The sequence below is a fragment of the Perognathus longimembris genome, chromosome 1 (genome assembly GCF_023159225.1).
Source record: "Perognathus longimembris pacificus isolate PPM17 chromosome 1, ASM2315922v1, whole genome shotgun sequence".
Lineage (NCBI taxonomy): Eukaryota > Metazoa > Chordata > Mammalia > Rodentia > Heteromyidae > Perognathus > Perognathus longimembris.
Genome location: NC_063161.1, coordinates 67,849,144 through 67,866,713, shown reverse-complemented (window position 1 = coordinate 67,866,713; position 17,570 = coordinate 67,849,144). Strand labels below are relative to the sequence as shown.

Here is a 17,570-nt window from a genome sequence, read left to right as displayed (position 1 = left end):
TTATCGAGTGGGAGGAAAAAAGTTCATTAAATGATATTCCAGAGCAAACTGCCAGCATCAAAAAACTACACTTACAGTGTAATTCTCCAAAAAGCAGTGACTTGCAACAAAAGGCATGGCCCTAGTGGTATATACCACCAGCCTTAAGCAAAAAGCCAAACAAGGGCCCTAGGCTCAGAGTCCTGCAAAACATGCACATGTGCGCTCGGGTGCACATGGTCGCGCGCGTGCACATGGGCGCGCGCACACATACACACACAATCTTCTAACTTTTCCTCTTTATTATTACTAAAATATACCTCAGATTTCCTATTTTTTTGGTCAGTTGTAGGGCTTGAACTCTGGGACTGGGTATGTCACTGAGCTTTTGTCCTCAAGGCTAGCGCTTCACTTGAGCCACAGTGCCACTTCCATCAGATTTCTTATTTTAACACAACAACCAAGGTCTAAAAGAAAATTTAGACTTCCTAATTCTGTTTTCTTTCTCAGTGCCTGGCTTAACGCACATCGCATACAGTTTCAGACCTGCAACTTGGCTATGAACACAAAACTGAAGAATGTACTTACTTTGACTAAGAAGCATATGATTGCCAGACAAGCACAATTACTGAAGTTAAAAAAAAAAAAAAAAAAGTCCATACTAACAAACCACCAGCTCTTGCTAAAACTCTCACCAAGCTCATGACATGAGATTTGGACATTCCGACTTGTAAAAGCATCTAGGTTTGGGAAGTTTTCTGGGCCTTTGGTCATAAAGTCATTTCTCCCCAAGCAGAGGCAAAGGGGCCCCATTTCAATGTGTTCAATGAAAGCCACAACCAAGCTGTGAACAGGTGGCTTATGCCTGTAACCCTGGCTACTCAGGAGGCCGAGATCTGAGGAACGAGGTTCAAAACCAGTCTAGGCAGGAAAATTAACCACCCAAAAGCCAGAAGTGGAGCAGTGGCTTAAGTGCGATAGCACCATCTTTGAGCAAAAGAACCCTCAGGTTCAGTGCCTAGGCCCTCAGGTCAAGCCCAGTACTGGCAAGAGGTGGGGGTGGGGTGGGGGTGGAGAGGGGAAGAACTGAAAAAATTAAAAAGCCACTTATTCCCTTTTCCTCAAGGGGTCTGCAGGCGTTTCCCGCAGCTGGAAGGGCCCCCGTCCATTCGTGGTCGCAGACTCCAGCTCGAGGCCGCCTTCCTAGAGCGTCGCCGCGAGTCCGTGCGCAGCGGGCGGGGCAGCGCAGCGGGTCACCGCGGGTCTGTGCGTGGCGAGCGGAGCTCCGCATGTTCGTTTCCTGTGGGGTGGGAGCAGCATGAGATTTGAACTCGGACCGGCGCTTTCCCTAAACTTTTTCGCTCCAGGCTGGCGCTCTATCACTTGAGCCACAGCGGCCACTTCGACTTTTGAGTAGGTAACTGGAAGTAGAAGTTTTTGGAGGCCGTTTCTGCCCGGGCTGCCTTTGAGCCGCGATCCTCAACCTCCTGGGACGACAGTCACGAGCTGGTCCTGACGTGTGGGCGAGGCGTCTGCAACCCCGCAGGGCCCCGCCACCAAGCACCCAAGCTCCAACCCGAGGACTGGACTCGCCGCGCGGCGCCTTCCCAGTCCTGGCGTGCCCGGAGCGGCCCCGCCCACCTGCGGGCGGGAGCCTCTGCCTAACTCGCCGGGCCCAAGAACGCCCCTCGGTGATTGGCTGAGACTGGTCCTACAGCTACCCAATCGCGGCTGAGCGGCGGCTCCCGGCTGCTGGTGGGAACAACATGGCGGACCGCCTCACGCAGCTCCAAGACGCGGTGAACTCGGTGAGGACGGCTGGCACGACGCCTTTCTCCATTTTGGGTTTTATGTGAGCCAAACCCCAGAAGCCGGCAGTCGCTGAGGCGGGCTGCGGGGCGAGCGGAGGAAGTCCGCGCCCCGGGCCGGCTGGTCGGGGCTGCTCGCGGGCCGGGCGTTGTCTGCTCCCGCTGCTTTTCCCAAGTGGCTCCCATTGGCCTGGTCAGGTCTGTGGTCCCGCGGTTCAGATGTTCCGGGTCACAATGGTGGGCGTGGCCGCCGTGGGTTTAGATCTCTGCCCTCCAAGCGTTCAGGTCCCTGTTCTGCCTGATCATCTGGATGGTGAATATTCTCATCCGAGTATTTCTATTTATTATGTCTTTAGGAGATTTTGTTGTTGTTGGGTTTGTTTTGGTTAGTGCCAGGAATGAGCTTTGTACTCCAGGTCCTCAGCCCCCCACTTGGCTCAAGCTGGCACTCTACCACTTGGGCCACACCTCCACTTCCAGCTTTTTGCTGGTTATTTTCAGCTAAGAATCTCACTGACTTTCCTGGCTTGGCTGGCTTAGAATTGTTATCCTCAGATCTCAACCTCTTGAGTAACTGGGATTACAGACATGAGTCACCAGCGCCCGGCTCCCATTTTACTTAAATCTGAATTTCTACAAAAATGTCAGCAGCTCTCCTCACTTGTCCTTTTTGGCTTTTTTTTCCTCTCATACTTAATATGTCTAATATTGGCCAAACCTGTGCTGAATTCCCATTAAGAATTGATCCGAGCCGGGAACCGGTTGCTCATGCCAGTAGCTACTCAAGAGGCTGAAATCTGAGTATCGAGGTTCACAGCCAGCCCAGGCAGGAAAGTCCTTGAGATTCTTATCTCCCAATAACCACCAAAAAACCAGAAGTAGCACTGTGACTGATGTGGTAGAACATTAGCCTTGAGCAAAAGAGCTCAGGGAGAACGCCCAGGTCCAGAGTTCCAGCCTCACAACCCGCCAAAAACAAAAAAAGAATTGAACAGATTTCCATTAGTTAAATCTCAGTGTCACTTCGTTGTAAGTTAACGTCCCCTGCAATACACCTGTGGCTGGTACCTGTCATCTTTCCTACTCAGGAAGCTGAGATCTGAGGATCATGGTTCCAAGCTAACCAACACACAAGTGTAATAGACAATTATCTCCAATTAACCACCAAAAAAATCATTCCATCCTTGAGAAAAAACTAGAGACAATTGCACCCAGGGCCTGTATTCAAGCTTCAGCAATTGCACCAAAAAAACCCAACCATACCAAAAAGAATTAAGCAGATTTCTATTGGTAGAAACATTTCTTAGTGTCACTTGATTACAAGGCTTCATGTGTAGGAAGCAAGCACTTTACCACTAGGCCATATTCCCAGCCCCCATTTCTGATTTTTTTTTTGGCCAGTCCTGGGCCTTGGACTCAGGGCCTGAGCACTGTCCCTGGCTTCTTTTTGCTCAAGGCTAGCACTCTGCCACTTGAGCCACAGCGCCACTTCTGGCCGTTTTCTGTATATGTGGTGCTGGGGAATCGAACCCAGGGCCTCATGTATACAAGGCAAGCACTCTTGCCACTAGGCCATATCCCCAGCCCCCATTTCTGATTTCTTAAGGTGACATTTAAACAGTCATTTTGTTACATTGTCCAACAATACCACTACAAATAAATATTTACGCGTTGCTTAAAATAAATATTGATATCTTTATCTTTCTTTTCTTTTTCTTTTTTTGTTTTGTGCTTGTGAGGCTTGAACTCACCACCTGGATACTGTCCCTGAGCCTCTTTGTACTCAAGGATAGCACACTCTTCCACGTGAGCCAAAGCACCACTTCCTGGTTTTTGAGTGGTTAGTTGGAGATTAAGAGTCTCAGGGAAACTTTTCTGCACAGGCTGGTGTTGAACTGCAATCCTTCTGAGTAGCTACAATTACAGGTATGAGCTACTAGCACCCAGCCCACCTTTATCTTTGAACTTTGTTTTTGTGGGTTTTTTTTCAAATTTTTATTATCAAACTGATGTACAGAGAGGTTACAGTTTTCATACATTAGGCATTGGATACATTTCTTGTACTGTTTGTTACATCGTCCCTCATTCTCCCCTCCCTCCTCCCCCTTTCCCTTTCCCCCCATGAGGTGTTCAGTTCACTTACACCAGTTTTGCAAGTATTGCGTTTGTAGTTGTTTGTCTTTTTTTTACCCTGTGTCTCTCGATTTTGGTATTCCCTTTCAATTTCCTAGTTCTAATACCAGTATAGACGGTTTCCAATATACTCAGATAAGATTACAGAGATAGTGTAGATACAACCACAGGAAGGTGATACAAAAACATCATCAATAGTAGAAGCTACAGGTACACATGGGACGTTGAAAGTAGTTACAAGTGTGATATAACAATCGTTTCCATAACATGGAGTTCATTTCACTTAGCATCATCTTATGTGATCATAAGGGTATAGCTATTGGGCTCTTGTGATCCTCTGCTGTGACTTGCCTAAACCTGTGCTAATTATTCCCAATAAGGGAGACCATAGAGTCCATGAAGAACTTACTTTGTATGACTTTATTTTTCATCACCTAATTAAAACATTTAACCCAGGCCGAGTAATCAGTGTGTGGTTATAATATGCCTGGGGTAATTGTTGGGGGGCTGGGAATATGGCCTAGTGGTAGAGCGCTTGCCTTGTATACATGAAGATCTGGGTTTGATTCCTCAGCACCACATATTTAGAAAAAGCCAGAAGTGGCACTATGGTTCCAGTGGTAGAGTGCTAGCCTTGAGCAAAAAGAAGCCAGGGACAGTGCTCAAGCCCTGAGTTGAAACCACAGCACTGGCAATAAATGAATGAATGAATGATAAATGAATGAATAAATAAATAAATAAAATTCATTGTTGGTGCTGGGAATGTGGCTTAGTGGTAGAGTGCTTGCCTAGCAGGCCTTGAAGCCCTGGATTCGATTCCTCAGTACTACACACACAGAGAATTCCAGAAGTGGTGCTGTAGCTCAAGTGGTAGAGTGCTAGTTCTTGAGTAAAAGAAGCTCAGGGACAGTGCCCAGGCCTTGAGTTCAAGCCCCAGGATAGGCAAAAAAAAAAAATTTTGTTGCGAGTAATAATGGCTTCTTTTGCACAGAATTATTCCTTTATGTGAAAGGCTTTCAAATCACTATTTAGAAAATAACCATAACTGAACAAGCCCTTAAAATTGATACATCTTTTCTAACCTTGACCTGTTTTCTTTGGCCCAAGCTTGCAGATCAGTTTTGTAATGCCATTGGAGTATTGCAACAGTGTGGTCCACCAGCTTCATTTAATAACATTCAGTCAGCAATTAACAAAGACCAGCCAGCTAACCCAACAGAAGGTAAATCATTTTCTTAGCTCCTGCTGGTTTGTGTTTTCTTAAGTAAATCAACTTATAGATTTTGTTTTAATGTTATTGTTTGGCAGTTTTACTCCAAGTTTTGTCATAAAGGAAATTAATTCAGCCGGTGCTGGTGGTTCACACCTGTAATCCTTGTTACTCAGAGGCTGATATCTGAAGATCATGGTTCAAAGCCAGACTGAGCAAGGAAGTCCATGAGACTCTCAAAAAGCCGGAAGTAGCTCTGTGGCTCAAGTGCTAGAGTGCTAGCCTTAAGCAAAAGAATCTCAGGGATAGTGCCCAGAACTGGCACAAAAGGAAAAGGAAGAAATGACTTTTTTTCATATGCCAGTGGGTACACAGACTTGAATTCAGAACCTCATATACTTAGCTTTTTTACTCAAGCAAAACTAGCAGTCTACCACTTGAGCCACACCTCCACTTCTGGCCTTTTACTGGTTAGAGGTAAGAGTCTCAGGGACTTTCTTGCCCAGTCTGGCTTTGAGCCATGATTTCAGCCTCCTTAGTAGCTAGCATGACAGTTGTGAGCCACCAGTATCCAGCTACAAATTGAATTTTTATACCTCTCACATTTCTGCTTATGAAATAAGAGATTGTTTCTCCTTTAAAAAAGTTTGTGTCAATTTAGCAGAAATTTACTTGTAGGACCTAAAGGAATGGATTCCATTTGCAAATTACTTTGTTCACCTAACCACCATATTGTCCTAATAAATAAAATGACATTATGCTTACTTCCCAACTGGAATCATTAGTAAGTAAAATGTATGATAAAATTTATGTGCTGACATTTTGCTTTACGTTTTTTACGTTAATTAGAGTCATAGTACAAACCCAGCATTGGTGGACAAGCCGGTAATCTTAGCTATTCAGAAGGCTGAGTTCTTTGAAGATCAATTAACTGACTTTCCCAAGAAAGTCAGTGAGACTCTTATCTCCAGCTAACCAGCAAAAAGTCGAAAGTAGTGGTAGAGTGCCAGTCTTGAATGAAAAAGCCAAGTGAGAGGCCCTGAGTTTAAGACTGGCATTTTTTTAAAAAGCCAAGCACCGGTGGCTCATGCCTGTAATCCTAGCTACTTAGGAGGCTGAGATCTGAGAATCACAGTTCAAAGCCAGCCCAGGTAGGAAAGTCCCCATGAGACTCCTATCTCCAGTTAACCACTCAAAAACTGGAAGTGTTGCTGTAGCTCAAAGTGGTAGCACTAGTCTTGAGCAAAAAAGCTCAGGGATAGTAGCACCCAGGCCCTGAGTTCCAGCCCCCTGACTGACAAAATAAATAATCATAGTACATAAATGTAAATGACCTTTTTATTTTATTAAAATTGAGTATTTCGGGCTGGGAATCTGGCTTAGTGGTAGAGTACTTGCCTTGAATGCATGAAGCCCTGGGTTATATTTTTAGTACCACATATACAGAAACAGCTGGAAATAGCACTGTGGCTCAAGTGGTAGAGTCCTATCCTTGAGCAAAAGAAGCTCAGGGACAGTGCCTATGCCCTGAGTTCAAGCCCCATGACTGAAAACAAAGATTGAGTATTTCTGAAAAATTGAGATCCTCTGACGTCCTCATTTAGTAATGTTTTCTCTTAGAATATGCTCAGCTTTTTGCTGCACTGATTGCCCGGACAGCAAAAGACATTGATGTTTTGATAGATTCCTTACCCAGTGAAGAATCCACAGCTGCATTACAGGTAAAGATCTCCTTTCCATTTTTTTCTTGCGTGTGTGTGTGTGTGTGTGTGTGTGTGTGTGTGTGTGTGTGTGTGCCAATACAAGGGCTTGAACTCAGAGCACAGGGCCTTGGGCTCTCATTTGACTCTTTACTAATTCTCTATCACTGGAGACATACTTGCACTTCTGGCTTTTTTCAGTGGTTAAGCAATTAGCTTTAAACAATAATCCTCACATCTCAGCCCCTCAGGAGGGTAACAGAAGTGAGACATTGATGCCCTGCCTGTTTTCCTTTGATGATGTAATGGAGAAGTAATCAAGAGCACTGAATGGAAGCTTTGGCATCTTTATTACTCCATTGTGAGCTAATGTAGGATGTACTGAAAAGATGTTCAGTTTCCATTTTTTGTTGGTGGTGGTGGTGGTTGTGAGGCTTGAACTCTGAGCCTGGCTCTGTCACTGAGCTCCTCCCCTCAAGGCTCTACTACTTGAGCCACAGCCCCACTTCCGATTTTCTGGTGGTTAACCCGGGGTAAGAGTTTCACAGACTTTTCCTGCCCAACTGGCTTAGAACCTCAATCTTCAGATCTTAGCCTCCTGAGTAGCTAGGACTACAGGTGTGAGCCTGTGGACACCCGGCGTCCAGTTTGTAAAGAAGCTTTCTGTGTTTCTCACCTTATTTTGCTACCCAAGTATGAGAAGAGTGTGTGATATAGAGCTTTTAAAAAGTAACTGGGCATTGATGGCTGTGCCTGTAAACCTAACCACCCAGGAGGCTGAGATCTGAGAATCAGGGTTCAAAAAGTAAGTTTCAGGCACCAAGAGTTCATGGCTATCATCCTGTCTACTCTGTAGGCTAAGATCTAAGGATCATGGATTGAAGCTAGCCCAAGCAGGAAACTGAGAACGATCTCTAATTAACTAGCAAAAAGTTAGAAGTAGAGGTATGGCTTAAGTAGTAGAGCACCAACCTTGAGTCAAGCTAAGAGCACCCAGTCCCTGAGTTCAAGCCCCAGTACCAAAACACACACACACACACACACACACACACACACACACACACACACGTCCAAAACCAGTGTGCTAGCAAGCCACTTAGAGATAACTTAGATATTTCTGAGAATCCATTCCTATTATGATTTGTGTAGGAAACATTCTTAAGTTCTCTAAATTCTTGGTATTGGAAAATATAACATGATAGTTACAATATCATCCACATTTAAAAAGAAATACTTCAAGTGGATGCTAATAGCTCACACCTGTAAGCCTAGCTATGTAGCAGGCTGAGATCTGACAGTTGAGGTTCAAATCCAGCTTGGGCAGAAAAGTCTGAGATTCTTATCTCCAATTAACCAAGAAGCCAGAAGGTGGAGATGTTAAACAAAGAAGGCAAGCAAGAGCAAATGACCCTGAGTTCAAGCCCCAGTAGGGGCGCCAAGAAAGAATAAAGAAAAAGAAATACATCTATGTCAGTGTATCTCCTTGTCTGTGTCTTCCAAGGCTGCTAGCTTGTACAAGCTAGAGGAAGAGAACCACGAAGCTGCTACCTGTCTGGAAGATGTTGTTTATAGAGGAGACTTGCTTCTGGAAAAGATCCAGAGCGCACTGGCTGACATCGCTCAGTCCCAGCTGAAGACAAGAAGTGGGGCCCACACCCAGCCTTTCCCAACTACTAGCACTGTCACACCCTGGGCTGAGAAAAGGACGGGTCCATGCCATTAGAATTCCACAGCAGATATACCAACACGGCAACATCAACCTCTCATACATGCTGCCTTTCAGCTGTTTTTTTTTATATCAAGACAGGTATACAATTGTGTTCATAATAGAATTAAACATATAATAAAGTTGTGCTGTGTTGGGGTTTTCTTTTTTTCATTTTGGGGGGGGCGGGGAGTGCTCTTTGACAGTGCTGGGACAGAAACCAGGCCTGTGCATGCTTCAGTTTATGCAGTACTTATGCAGTACTTCACAGCTGGGCTACATTTCCCACTTCCAAATTGTGAGGTTTGTTTTGGTTTGGTTTTGGTGCCAGTCCTGGAGCTTAAACTAAGGGCCTGGGTAGGCACTGTCTCTGAGCTTCTTTGCTCCATTTGAGCCACAGCTCCACTTCTGCCTTTTTGGTGTTCGTTAGAATATATTAGGCATTGCCAGAAACCACACAGACATCCAGGTACAGAAGAACAAAGCAAAGGTTTATTGCCAGCAAAAGGGACTGGCAAGACCCCTTCTTACCAGGGAGAAGTGAGAAGTGTGATCTGTTGTCTGGGGTGACTTATATAACCTGGGAAGTTTTGGAGGTGGGGACCTCGGTGTGGGTGTGCAGACCAGGGGCTTCATCATGTTGGGCTATGATTGATAGCTGCTGTCAAGGGGGTCCTACAGCTTCCTTGGCCCTGGAGGTCACTTGTGAGCGGATCTTGTTGCCTTACAAGGTCATAATTGCCCTAGAGGAGTGCCATCTCAAGGAAGACGGGGTGAAGGCTAGTTATTTACTGCCCTTACTAGATGGGCCTAGTGTTGCCTAGAGAAGGAACAGGCTAAGCTTATGGGAGAGGAGGCTATCAGGCTTACAGTGTTTAATTGGAGATACGAGTATCACATACTTTCCTGCCCAGGCTACTTCGAACTGCCATCCTCAAGGCAGAGATTTTGGATATTTCAGTTAAGACTGCTGTCATTTTGCCTCTTCACAAGTAATATTGTACAAAGTTAGATCCTTGAACTAAAGTTTACTGCTTTGAAAAAACTGAAAAGGGAAGGTTGGCACAGGGGCTCATACCAGTAAGCTACTCAGGAAGTGAAAATTAGGAAGATTGCTGTTTGAGGATAGGTCAGGGAAAAAAAAAAATAGTTGAGACCCAACCAATAAGCCAAAAACAGTAGTGTATGTAATCCCAGGTATGTAGACTAAGTACTGGAGGTAAAGTTCAAATCATATAACATCTGCCTTCCAAAACTATGAGACCCTGAGTTCAAGTTCCAGATATGCTCAGAAAAAGAAAAAGGGTCAAGCATGCTGGAACACACCTTTAATCCCAGCTTCTTGAGAGGCTTCTTGAAGATAATGAGGTCAAGGCTAGCCTGGGTACAGTTAAGTAAGACCTTATCAAATACAAAAAAAGAAGTGGGGAATGTGGCTTAGTGATAGAGTGCTTGCCTAGCATGCATGAAGCCCTGGGTCGGATTCCTCAGCACCACATAAACAGAAAAAGCTGGAAGTGGCGCTGTGGCTCAAGTGATAGAGTGCTATCCTTGAACAAAAAGAAGCCAGGGACAGTGCTCAGGCCCTGAGCTCAAGCCCCAGAACTATTATATCCCAAGTTCAAATGAAACTCGAAGACCCTCAGTTAATTAGGAGCTAGGAACTTTATTTGGCTGGTCTGCCTCTCACCATCAAGTTAGTGAAAAACGGCTCCTTGCTTAGGGTGGGGTAGGTTTTTGAGTGGGGAGTACATAAGCAGGCCATTGGTGCTGACTCAGTGACCTTTGAGCCCATTTGTTCTTTTACATAAACATCAGTCTTGTGGCTCACAATAGGCTGCCCATGGTGGCACCATACCCTGACTATTCCTTTCCTGTGGGGAGTGGCATCACTGGTACGTGTTGTTGAGGTAAGCAAGCAGACTTACAGAAGCAGAACTTAGCCTTGAGTTGCAGACACAAAACATAGGCCACCCAGGTCAGCATGACCATTACTCACTTTATAAAAAGCCAAAACATAGCCTAAATGCAATACATAGCCTTGGATCGGGACAGTGTTTTCTTAGAGATGACCCTCATTAACTTTTTCTTTAAAACATAACAACTTTGTTAGCAGGGCTTACTCAGCACAGCCAGTGATAAACTTCAAGATTGTCAGTGACCCTTTGCGAAGCTATCAGCTCAGTGAGGGAGAGATGCTGCTTTGCTTTTAGCAAGATGGGAAATTTTGCCTTTAATATTCAGCCCTATTTCTGATGTCCTATTTCTGATTTTTTATTAGTCAGTTTTATAATTAAAGCAAGCAAGCTGGGTACAGAAGCTACTAAAATTACAGCACTTCCTTTAGAACAGAGTGACTGGGTTCCACACTGCCTGCCCCCCCACAAAAAAAAGAGCTAAAGGCATGCCTGTCTCTGGGTTCAGTTCCCCAGTTCCTAAGAAGAAGAATGGGTATGGAAAGATGAAAATCACAGACAAACTTTTTCTCTTCCATACCTTATATTCATTCTAGTTATTTATTTGTGTCTTTGTGTTGGTAATAGGGCTTAAATGCAGGACCTAAGAGCTGTCCCTTAGCTTTTTCACTAAAGGTTGGCACTCTGCCTTTTGAACCACACCTCCACCTGCAGCCTTTTGCTAGTTAATTAGACCTAATAGTCATAGACTTTCCTTTCTAGGCTGCTAGCACAATCCTCAGATCTCAGCCTTCTGAGTAGCTAGAATTACAGATATAAGCCACCAGCTCCTGGCTATCTCCACAGGATTTCCATGCTATTGCAACAAATTTTATCCTGAATTATTTTTTCTTGTGGTGCCTGTCCTAGGGCTTGAACTCAGGGTCTAGGTGCTGTCTCTTGCTTTTTTTGCTCAAGACTGGCATTCTTACCAAGTGCTAGTGGCTCATGCCTGTAATCCTAGCTACTCAGGCTGAGATCTAAGGATCATAGTTCCAAGCCTGCCCAGGCAAAAAAGTCTGTGAAATTCTTCCCCAGTTAACTACCAGAAAACCGGAACTGGAGCTATGGCTGAAAGTGGTAAAGCACTAGCCTTTCACAAAAGGAGTTCAGGGACAGCACTCAGGCACTGAATTCAAGCCCCACAACCAACAAAACAAAACAACAAAAAACTGGTACTCTTGGGGCTGGGACTATGGCTTAGCAGTAGAGTGCTGGCCTTGAAGCCCTGAGTTGGTTGCTCTGCACCACATAAACAGAAAAGGCCAGAAATGGAACTATGGCTCAAGTGGTAAGAGTGCTAGACTTAAGCAAAAAGGAAGCCAGGGACAGTGTTCAGGCCCTGAGTCCAAACCCCAGGACTGGCAAAAAAAAAAAAAAAAACAAAAAAACTCAAAACCTGGTACTCGTAACAATTGAGTCACACCTGTACCTCTTTTCGCTTAGTTAGTTGGACATAAGAAAGAATCTCTCAGATGTTCCTACGCAAGCTAGCTTCTTAAATGGCTGTAAGCCTGACAGCCTCCTCTCCCATAGCTTTGGCATGCTCCCCTCCTAAGCAACACTAGGCCCATCTAGTAAGGGAAGTAAATAATTAGCCTCCACCCCCTCTTCCTTGAGATGGCACTCCTTTAGGGCAATTATGACCATATAAGGTAACAAGATCCCCTTAGAGTGACCTTCAGGCCTGGGCAGCTGCAGGACCCCTTATCTACCATTTGGGTAGCAGCCATAAATCCTAGGCCAACATGATGAAGCCCGTGGTCTGCACATCCACACCACACCGCCTTCAAGACCTCCTAGGTTATATGTCACCCCAGACAATAGACCACACTTCTCACTTCTCCTGGTGAGAAGGGGTCTTGCCGGCCACCTTTGCCAGCAATAAACTTTTCCTTTGTTCTTCGGTACCTGGATGTCTGTGTGGTTTCTGGCAATGTCTAATATATTCTATCAATGGCAATCCCAGATGTCAGCTTGACGTTGAGGTGAACCCCACCAAGACCCAGCCTGAACCTTTTGTTTTTTTAATATTCTTGAAGTATAATAACACTTGCTGTCACAGACATTCAGCTATAAATCTGTATCCTTCATTAGGGTGACAAATTTGATCCAAAAATTGTCTTTGAATCATATAAGGTTTTAAAACATCCAGGAAGGAAGGAGTCATTTATAAGGTTGCGTATGTATATGTGTGTGTGTGTGTGTGTGTGTGTGTGTGTGTGTGTGTGTGTGTGTGTGTGTAGTGGAACTGGGGCAATATTGCATGGACTCAAGTCTCACTTGGCTCTGATACTCAAGACTGGTGCTCTGGGGCTGGGAATATGGTCTAGTGGCAAGAATGCTTGCCTCGTATACATGAAGCCCTAGGTTCGATTCCCTAGCACCAGATATATAGAAAACAGCCAGAAGTGACTCTGTGGCTCAAGTGAGTGCTCAGGCCCTGAGTCCAAAGCCCAGGACTAGCAAAAAAAAAAAAAAGACTGATGCTCTACCACTTGAGTCACAGCTCTATTTCCAGCTATTTCTGGTTAACTGGAGATAGAGTGTCAGATTTCAGTGCCAGGGATAGCTTTGAACTGCAATCCTTAGATCTCAGCCTCCTGAGTAGCTACAGGTGTGAGCCTCCAGCACCTAGCTTTCAATGAATGTATTTGAAGTGTATTATACACTAAATCAAAATATACAACTTACATGTGAAGGACAAACATCTGAGCCCAAAGAGCAATCTTCCACCACAAGAGGGCAGTTGGACCTCAAATTTTAGCTCTAGGGAAGCTATAGCCAAAATAAGATTCCCTTGGAATCTACTCAAAGCTAGTATTGTAATCCAATTTGAAACTAGTATCCTTTTGGAGCTAGTAACTTAAAGATAGTGAGAAAATATAATTTACTTTCATCTGAATACAAAAAGTAAAATTATGTAGAGATGTGATAAAGAGCTTTAGGACCACCATAAACAGTTTGGTTGAGCACACGCTCAAATTTGTGAAGCTGGGCACCAAAGGTTCACATCTGTAATCCTAACTACTCAAGAGGCTGAGATCTGAGGATCACAGTTCAAAGCCAGCCCGGGCAAGAAAGTCCATGAAACTCTTATCTCTAGTTAACCACCAGAAAACTGGAAATGGCGCTGTGGCTCAGTGGTAGAGCACTACCCTTGACCTGAAGAGCTGAGGGACAGTGCCCAGGCACAGAATTCAAGCCCCACCAGCGACAAAAAAAAATGTAGGCCAGATGCCGGTTGTTCCCATCTATTATCCTAGCTGTGCAGCAGTCTGAGCATCTAAAGATACAATGCCAGCCTTGGCAGGAAAGCTAGAAAGAGTCTCACCTCTCATTGGTGGAAAAGTTAGGGGAGAATGTGAAGCCCTGAGTTCAACCCCAGTACCAGCAGAAAAAAAAAAAAGTGAGTAATTTGCATAGTTATTTACCTTCTATATACACATTCAAACACACACAAAACAGCCACATGTTATCAGTTTAAGGAAAAGAACAGAACACAATGAGTGGGGAAACTACCTGTGTTTTGGAAGAACACCTTTCTTTTTCTTTCATTTGTCTTTGTTTTTGTTTTTTGTTTTCTTTAGAGCCTGTGTTGGGGCTTGGACATAGGGCCTCATACTCATGCCTGACCTTTTCACTCAAGGCTGGCACTCTGAGCCTCATACTCTTGCATGGTCTTTTCACTCAAAGCTGGCACTCTTAGCAATTGAACCACACCTTCACTTCCATATTTTTGCTGGTTTAATTGGAGATATGTGTCTCATGGGCTTTTCTTCCTGAAATGGCTTCAAACCTAGATCCTCAAATCTAGCCTGCTGAGTAGGATTACAAGCATGAGCCAGTGGTACCAGCTTTACACTTATTTTAATACAATCCTTAACAAAATTGGAGATCATAGGTCTATTTGCAGATAAAGTAAATCATAGATTTAAATACTAGGTTTTCTCAATAACAACATTTGGCCCAAGTATTATTTATCTGGAGTAGATCTCCGAGGGAAAAAACCTAGAAGTTGTACATCCCAATCTACATATTAATGTATTATGGTAATAAAAATAATTTGTATTTGTATGCCTGTCTTGGGGCTTGAACTTGGCCTGTGGGTGCTGTCCTTGAACTTTTTTTGCTCAAGGTTAGCATTCTAGCAGTTTAGCCACAGCACCACTTCCAGCTTTTTTGATGTTTAATCAGAGATAAGAGTCTCACAAACTTTCTTGCTCAGGTTGGCCTTCAACTGAGATCCTCAGATTGATCTCCTCCTGAGCAGCTAGGATTACAGTCTGGAGCCACTAGTGTCAGCTTAGAATAATTCTTAAACTGTAATACATAATGCCAAAAGCTGTGATATTATGCTACTTTCATGAAAATTCTAAGATATCATTTCATATTTTTTTTTTCTTTTGTCAGTTGTGGAGCTTGAACTCGGCCTGGGAGCTGGCCACTTTTTTTTTTTTTTTTTTGCTAAATGCCATTTATTAGTGACTCAGATAAAGAGATTATTCACAATTCACACTTTGTCTCAAAAATCCTGCCACTACAAGGAACACAAAGTCTTACAAAGTTCTTGTCAATGAGTCCAAGCCCTAGGACTGTAAAAAAAAAAATTACAAAGTAGGATGGAGGATTGCCTTATATGGCAGAGTGCCTACCTAGAAAATGTGATGCCCTGAGTTCAAATCCAGTATAGAAACAGCCAAAATGAAAAGTAATAATCTATTTTTTCTTTTTTTTTTAATTGCTAACACCATTTTATTAGCTGCAGTACATGGAAGTCACAGGATATAGCATTCGCATTCATGTCTTTTCCACGGGCTTGAGGAAGATATGGGATACTTTGCTCTAATCCTCCGCTCTTTTAAATTAGCTTTTGAAGTTAATGGCTTACAAAATGCAGCACAAAAGCCACCTCACCAGTTTTTTTCTTTGAAAACATTTATCCTATTGGAACTCACTTTGTGGTCGGTAGGGACATCTCTAACTCTACCCATCTCTGAGCAATTCCAAGATGAGACCTCCACTTACAGCAGAACTGATTTTGTCATCAGTGGGAAATGCAGAGGGAAGTTCCCCTTACAGTGGGAGTAATGGCAGGAACAAAGGCCAAGAAAGTCAAACCACCATCAGAGGGAGAAACAACCAATCAACAAGACAAGACCCATGGGCAAGCAGCAGCCAATCAGAATAATCTCAGGTAACACCATTAAAACCTGTCCCCACCCCCACACCAGACTAGCAGCAGCAGAATCTGCCTCTTGGCCAGGCTGCCTATGTGTCCCTTAGCCATATTCAAACAAATCTTTGCTTCTCCTGGAAAAAAAGAAAGGATTCTCTTGGCGATAGTATTCAGGGTTGCAGTAGCTCTACCTGCTGATGGCCGCCCTGTTCCAGCGCCAAGAACTAACTTCACTCTCCCTCTACCACCTCCTCGTCTGCATGCTCCCTGGGGTTTTTGTTTCCATCCTCCAATTTTTTTTTCTTCTTTGTTTTTCGTTCTAGATTAAGCTGAGCAATCTCCTCATTTTTCTCTGTGATGTACTTCAGCAGTGAATTACTCCTCCTCGCTAAGAGCTTCACATCGTCGGTGTTAATTGTGCTTCTTTTCGCGTGTCTGGCAAACATCTCAAGGTCTTTGGCAAAAGTATCGCACTGCCGGAAAGTCAGCTCCGAAATTGCAGCGATGGTCTGCTTGCTGAATGGCATCTCTTTGTCTAGTTCAACTTCTTTGCAAAGGCAACCGACTGTATAGTGAACTGCTGCCTTTAGCCTCTGCTGGTAAGAGAATCGCTGTTGTTCCTCGGCCTCTTCTCACTCCTCCATCGTGGTGGGCTGCGCCACGCGGGAGCGCGAAGGTGGAAGGAGGAGCGCCGACAGTCAGGTTTTGTCGCGGCAGCGCCTCGGCGCAGGGCAACGGGCCGCGCGTGGGGTCAAAGAGCGAAGCCATAATCTATTTTTTTATAAGAAAAGAACCAGGTGCTTTTATTGGCTCATGCCTATAGGCATTCCAATCTCAGCTTCTCGGGAGGGTCAGAGTTTGAAGCTACCAGAGCAGAAAAGTCCATGAACCTCTATCTCCAATCAATCAGAAAAAAAAAAGGGGGACTGGAGGTGTGGCTCAAGTGATAGAGCACCACAGCCTTGAGCAAGAAACCTAACCAAGGCCCTGAATGCCAGCCCCAGAACCAGCGCAAAAAGAAAATATGGGTTATATGAGAGAAAGGTACTATGAAAAAACTGACATTCGCTGGCTGGGAATGTGGCTTAGTGGTATAGAGCTTAACCTAGGATGCATGAAGCCCTGGGTTCAATTCCTCAGCACCACATAAACAGAAAAAGCTGAAGTGGTGGCTCAAGAGATAGAGTGCTAGCCTTGAGCAAAAAGAAAAAAGAAGCCAGCGCTGGGAATATGACCTAGCGGTAGGGTACTTGCTTTGCATACATGAAGCCCTGGGTTTGATTCCTCAGAACCACATATAAAGAAAAAGCCAGAAGTGGTGCTGTGATTCAAGTGCTAGAATGGTAGCCTTGAGCAAAAAGGAGCCAAGGACAGTGCTCAGGCCAAGTCCAAGCCCTAGGACTGGCAAAACAAAATAAAACAAAACAAAAATCTGATATTCTCACAGAATTACAAGTTTAGAAAAGGAAGTTCCTGAAGATTCAAAGAAATAAACAATATTATACATTGTAATGGGGTTCCCCAAAGGGAGGGGACCACAACAGCCCACCACTCAGAGACAGTCTCAAGTAAAAAGATGGATTTATTGGGGAAGTAAAAAGTATGACTGGCCAGGGCCATTGCCCAGACTCAGGAGCTAGAACCACAGCCATAAAAAGCAGGCTGGCTGGCCAGAGCCACAGCCAAGACTCTGGGAGCTGGGACCACACACCCTGGGCTACACTCCGGGTCGAGTTATAAAGGCAAGTACTACATGGTCAAGCCTGCCACACGCAGGTGGCCAGTGAGGTTACAACACTTACAGAGCATGCCTGGTCACACGCAGGTGGTCAATGGAGTTACAGTCTGTCTCATAGTAACTGTTTGAACCAACCTATCATTTTAGGCTTGGTGCATGGATT

General features: G+C 44.5%; 1 protein-coding gene and 1 pseudogene across 1 annotated transcript; one reads left to right on the top strand and one right to left on the bottom strand.

Annotated features, from left to right (window-relative positions):
- The first annotated feature begins 1,696 nt into the window (after positions 1-1,696).
- LOC125366568 (mediator of RNA polymerase II transcription subunit 21) lies at positions 1,697-8,681 on the top strand. The gene is made up of 4 exons (XM_048367368.1): positions 1,697-1,787; positions 5,028-5,142; positions 6,751-6,851; positions 8,332-8,681. Exons 1-4 carry the CDS (start codon positions 1,746-1,748, stop codon positions 8,551-8,553), a joined length of 480 nt encoding a protein of 159 aa, XP_048223325.1. The 5' UTR covers positions 1,697-1,745; the 3' UTR covers positions 8,554-8,681.
- A 7,216-nt stretch (positions 8,682-15,897) lies between these two features.
- LOC125355007 lies at positions 15,898-16,313 on the bottom strand (annotated as a pseudogene).
- Between the last annotated feature and the right edge of the window lie 1,257 nt (positions 16,314-17,570).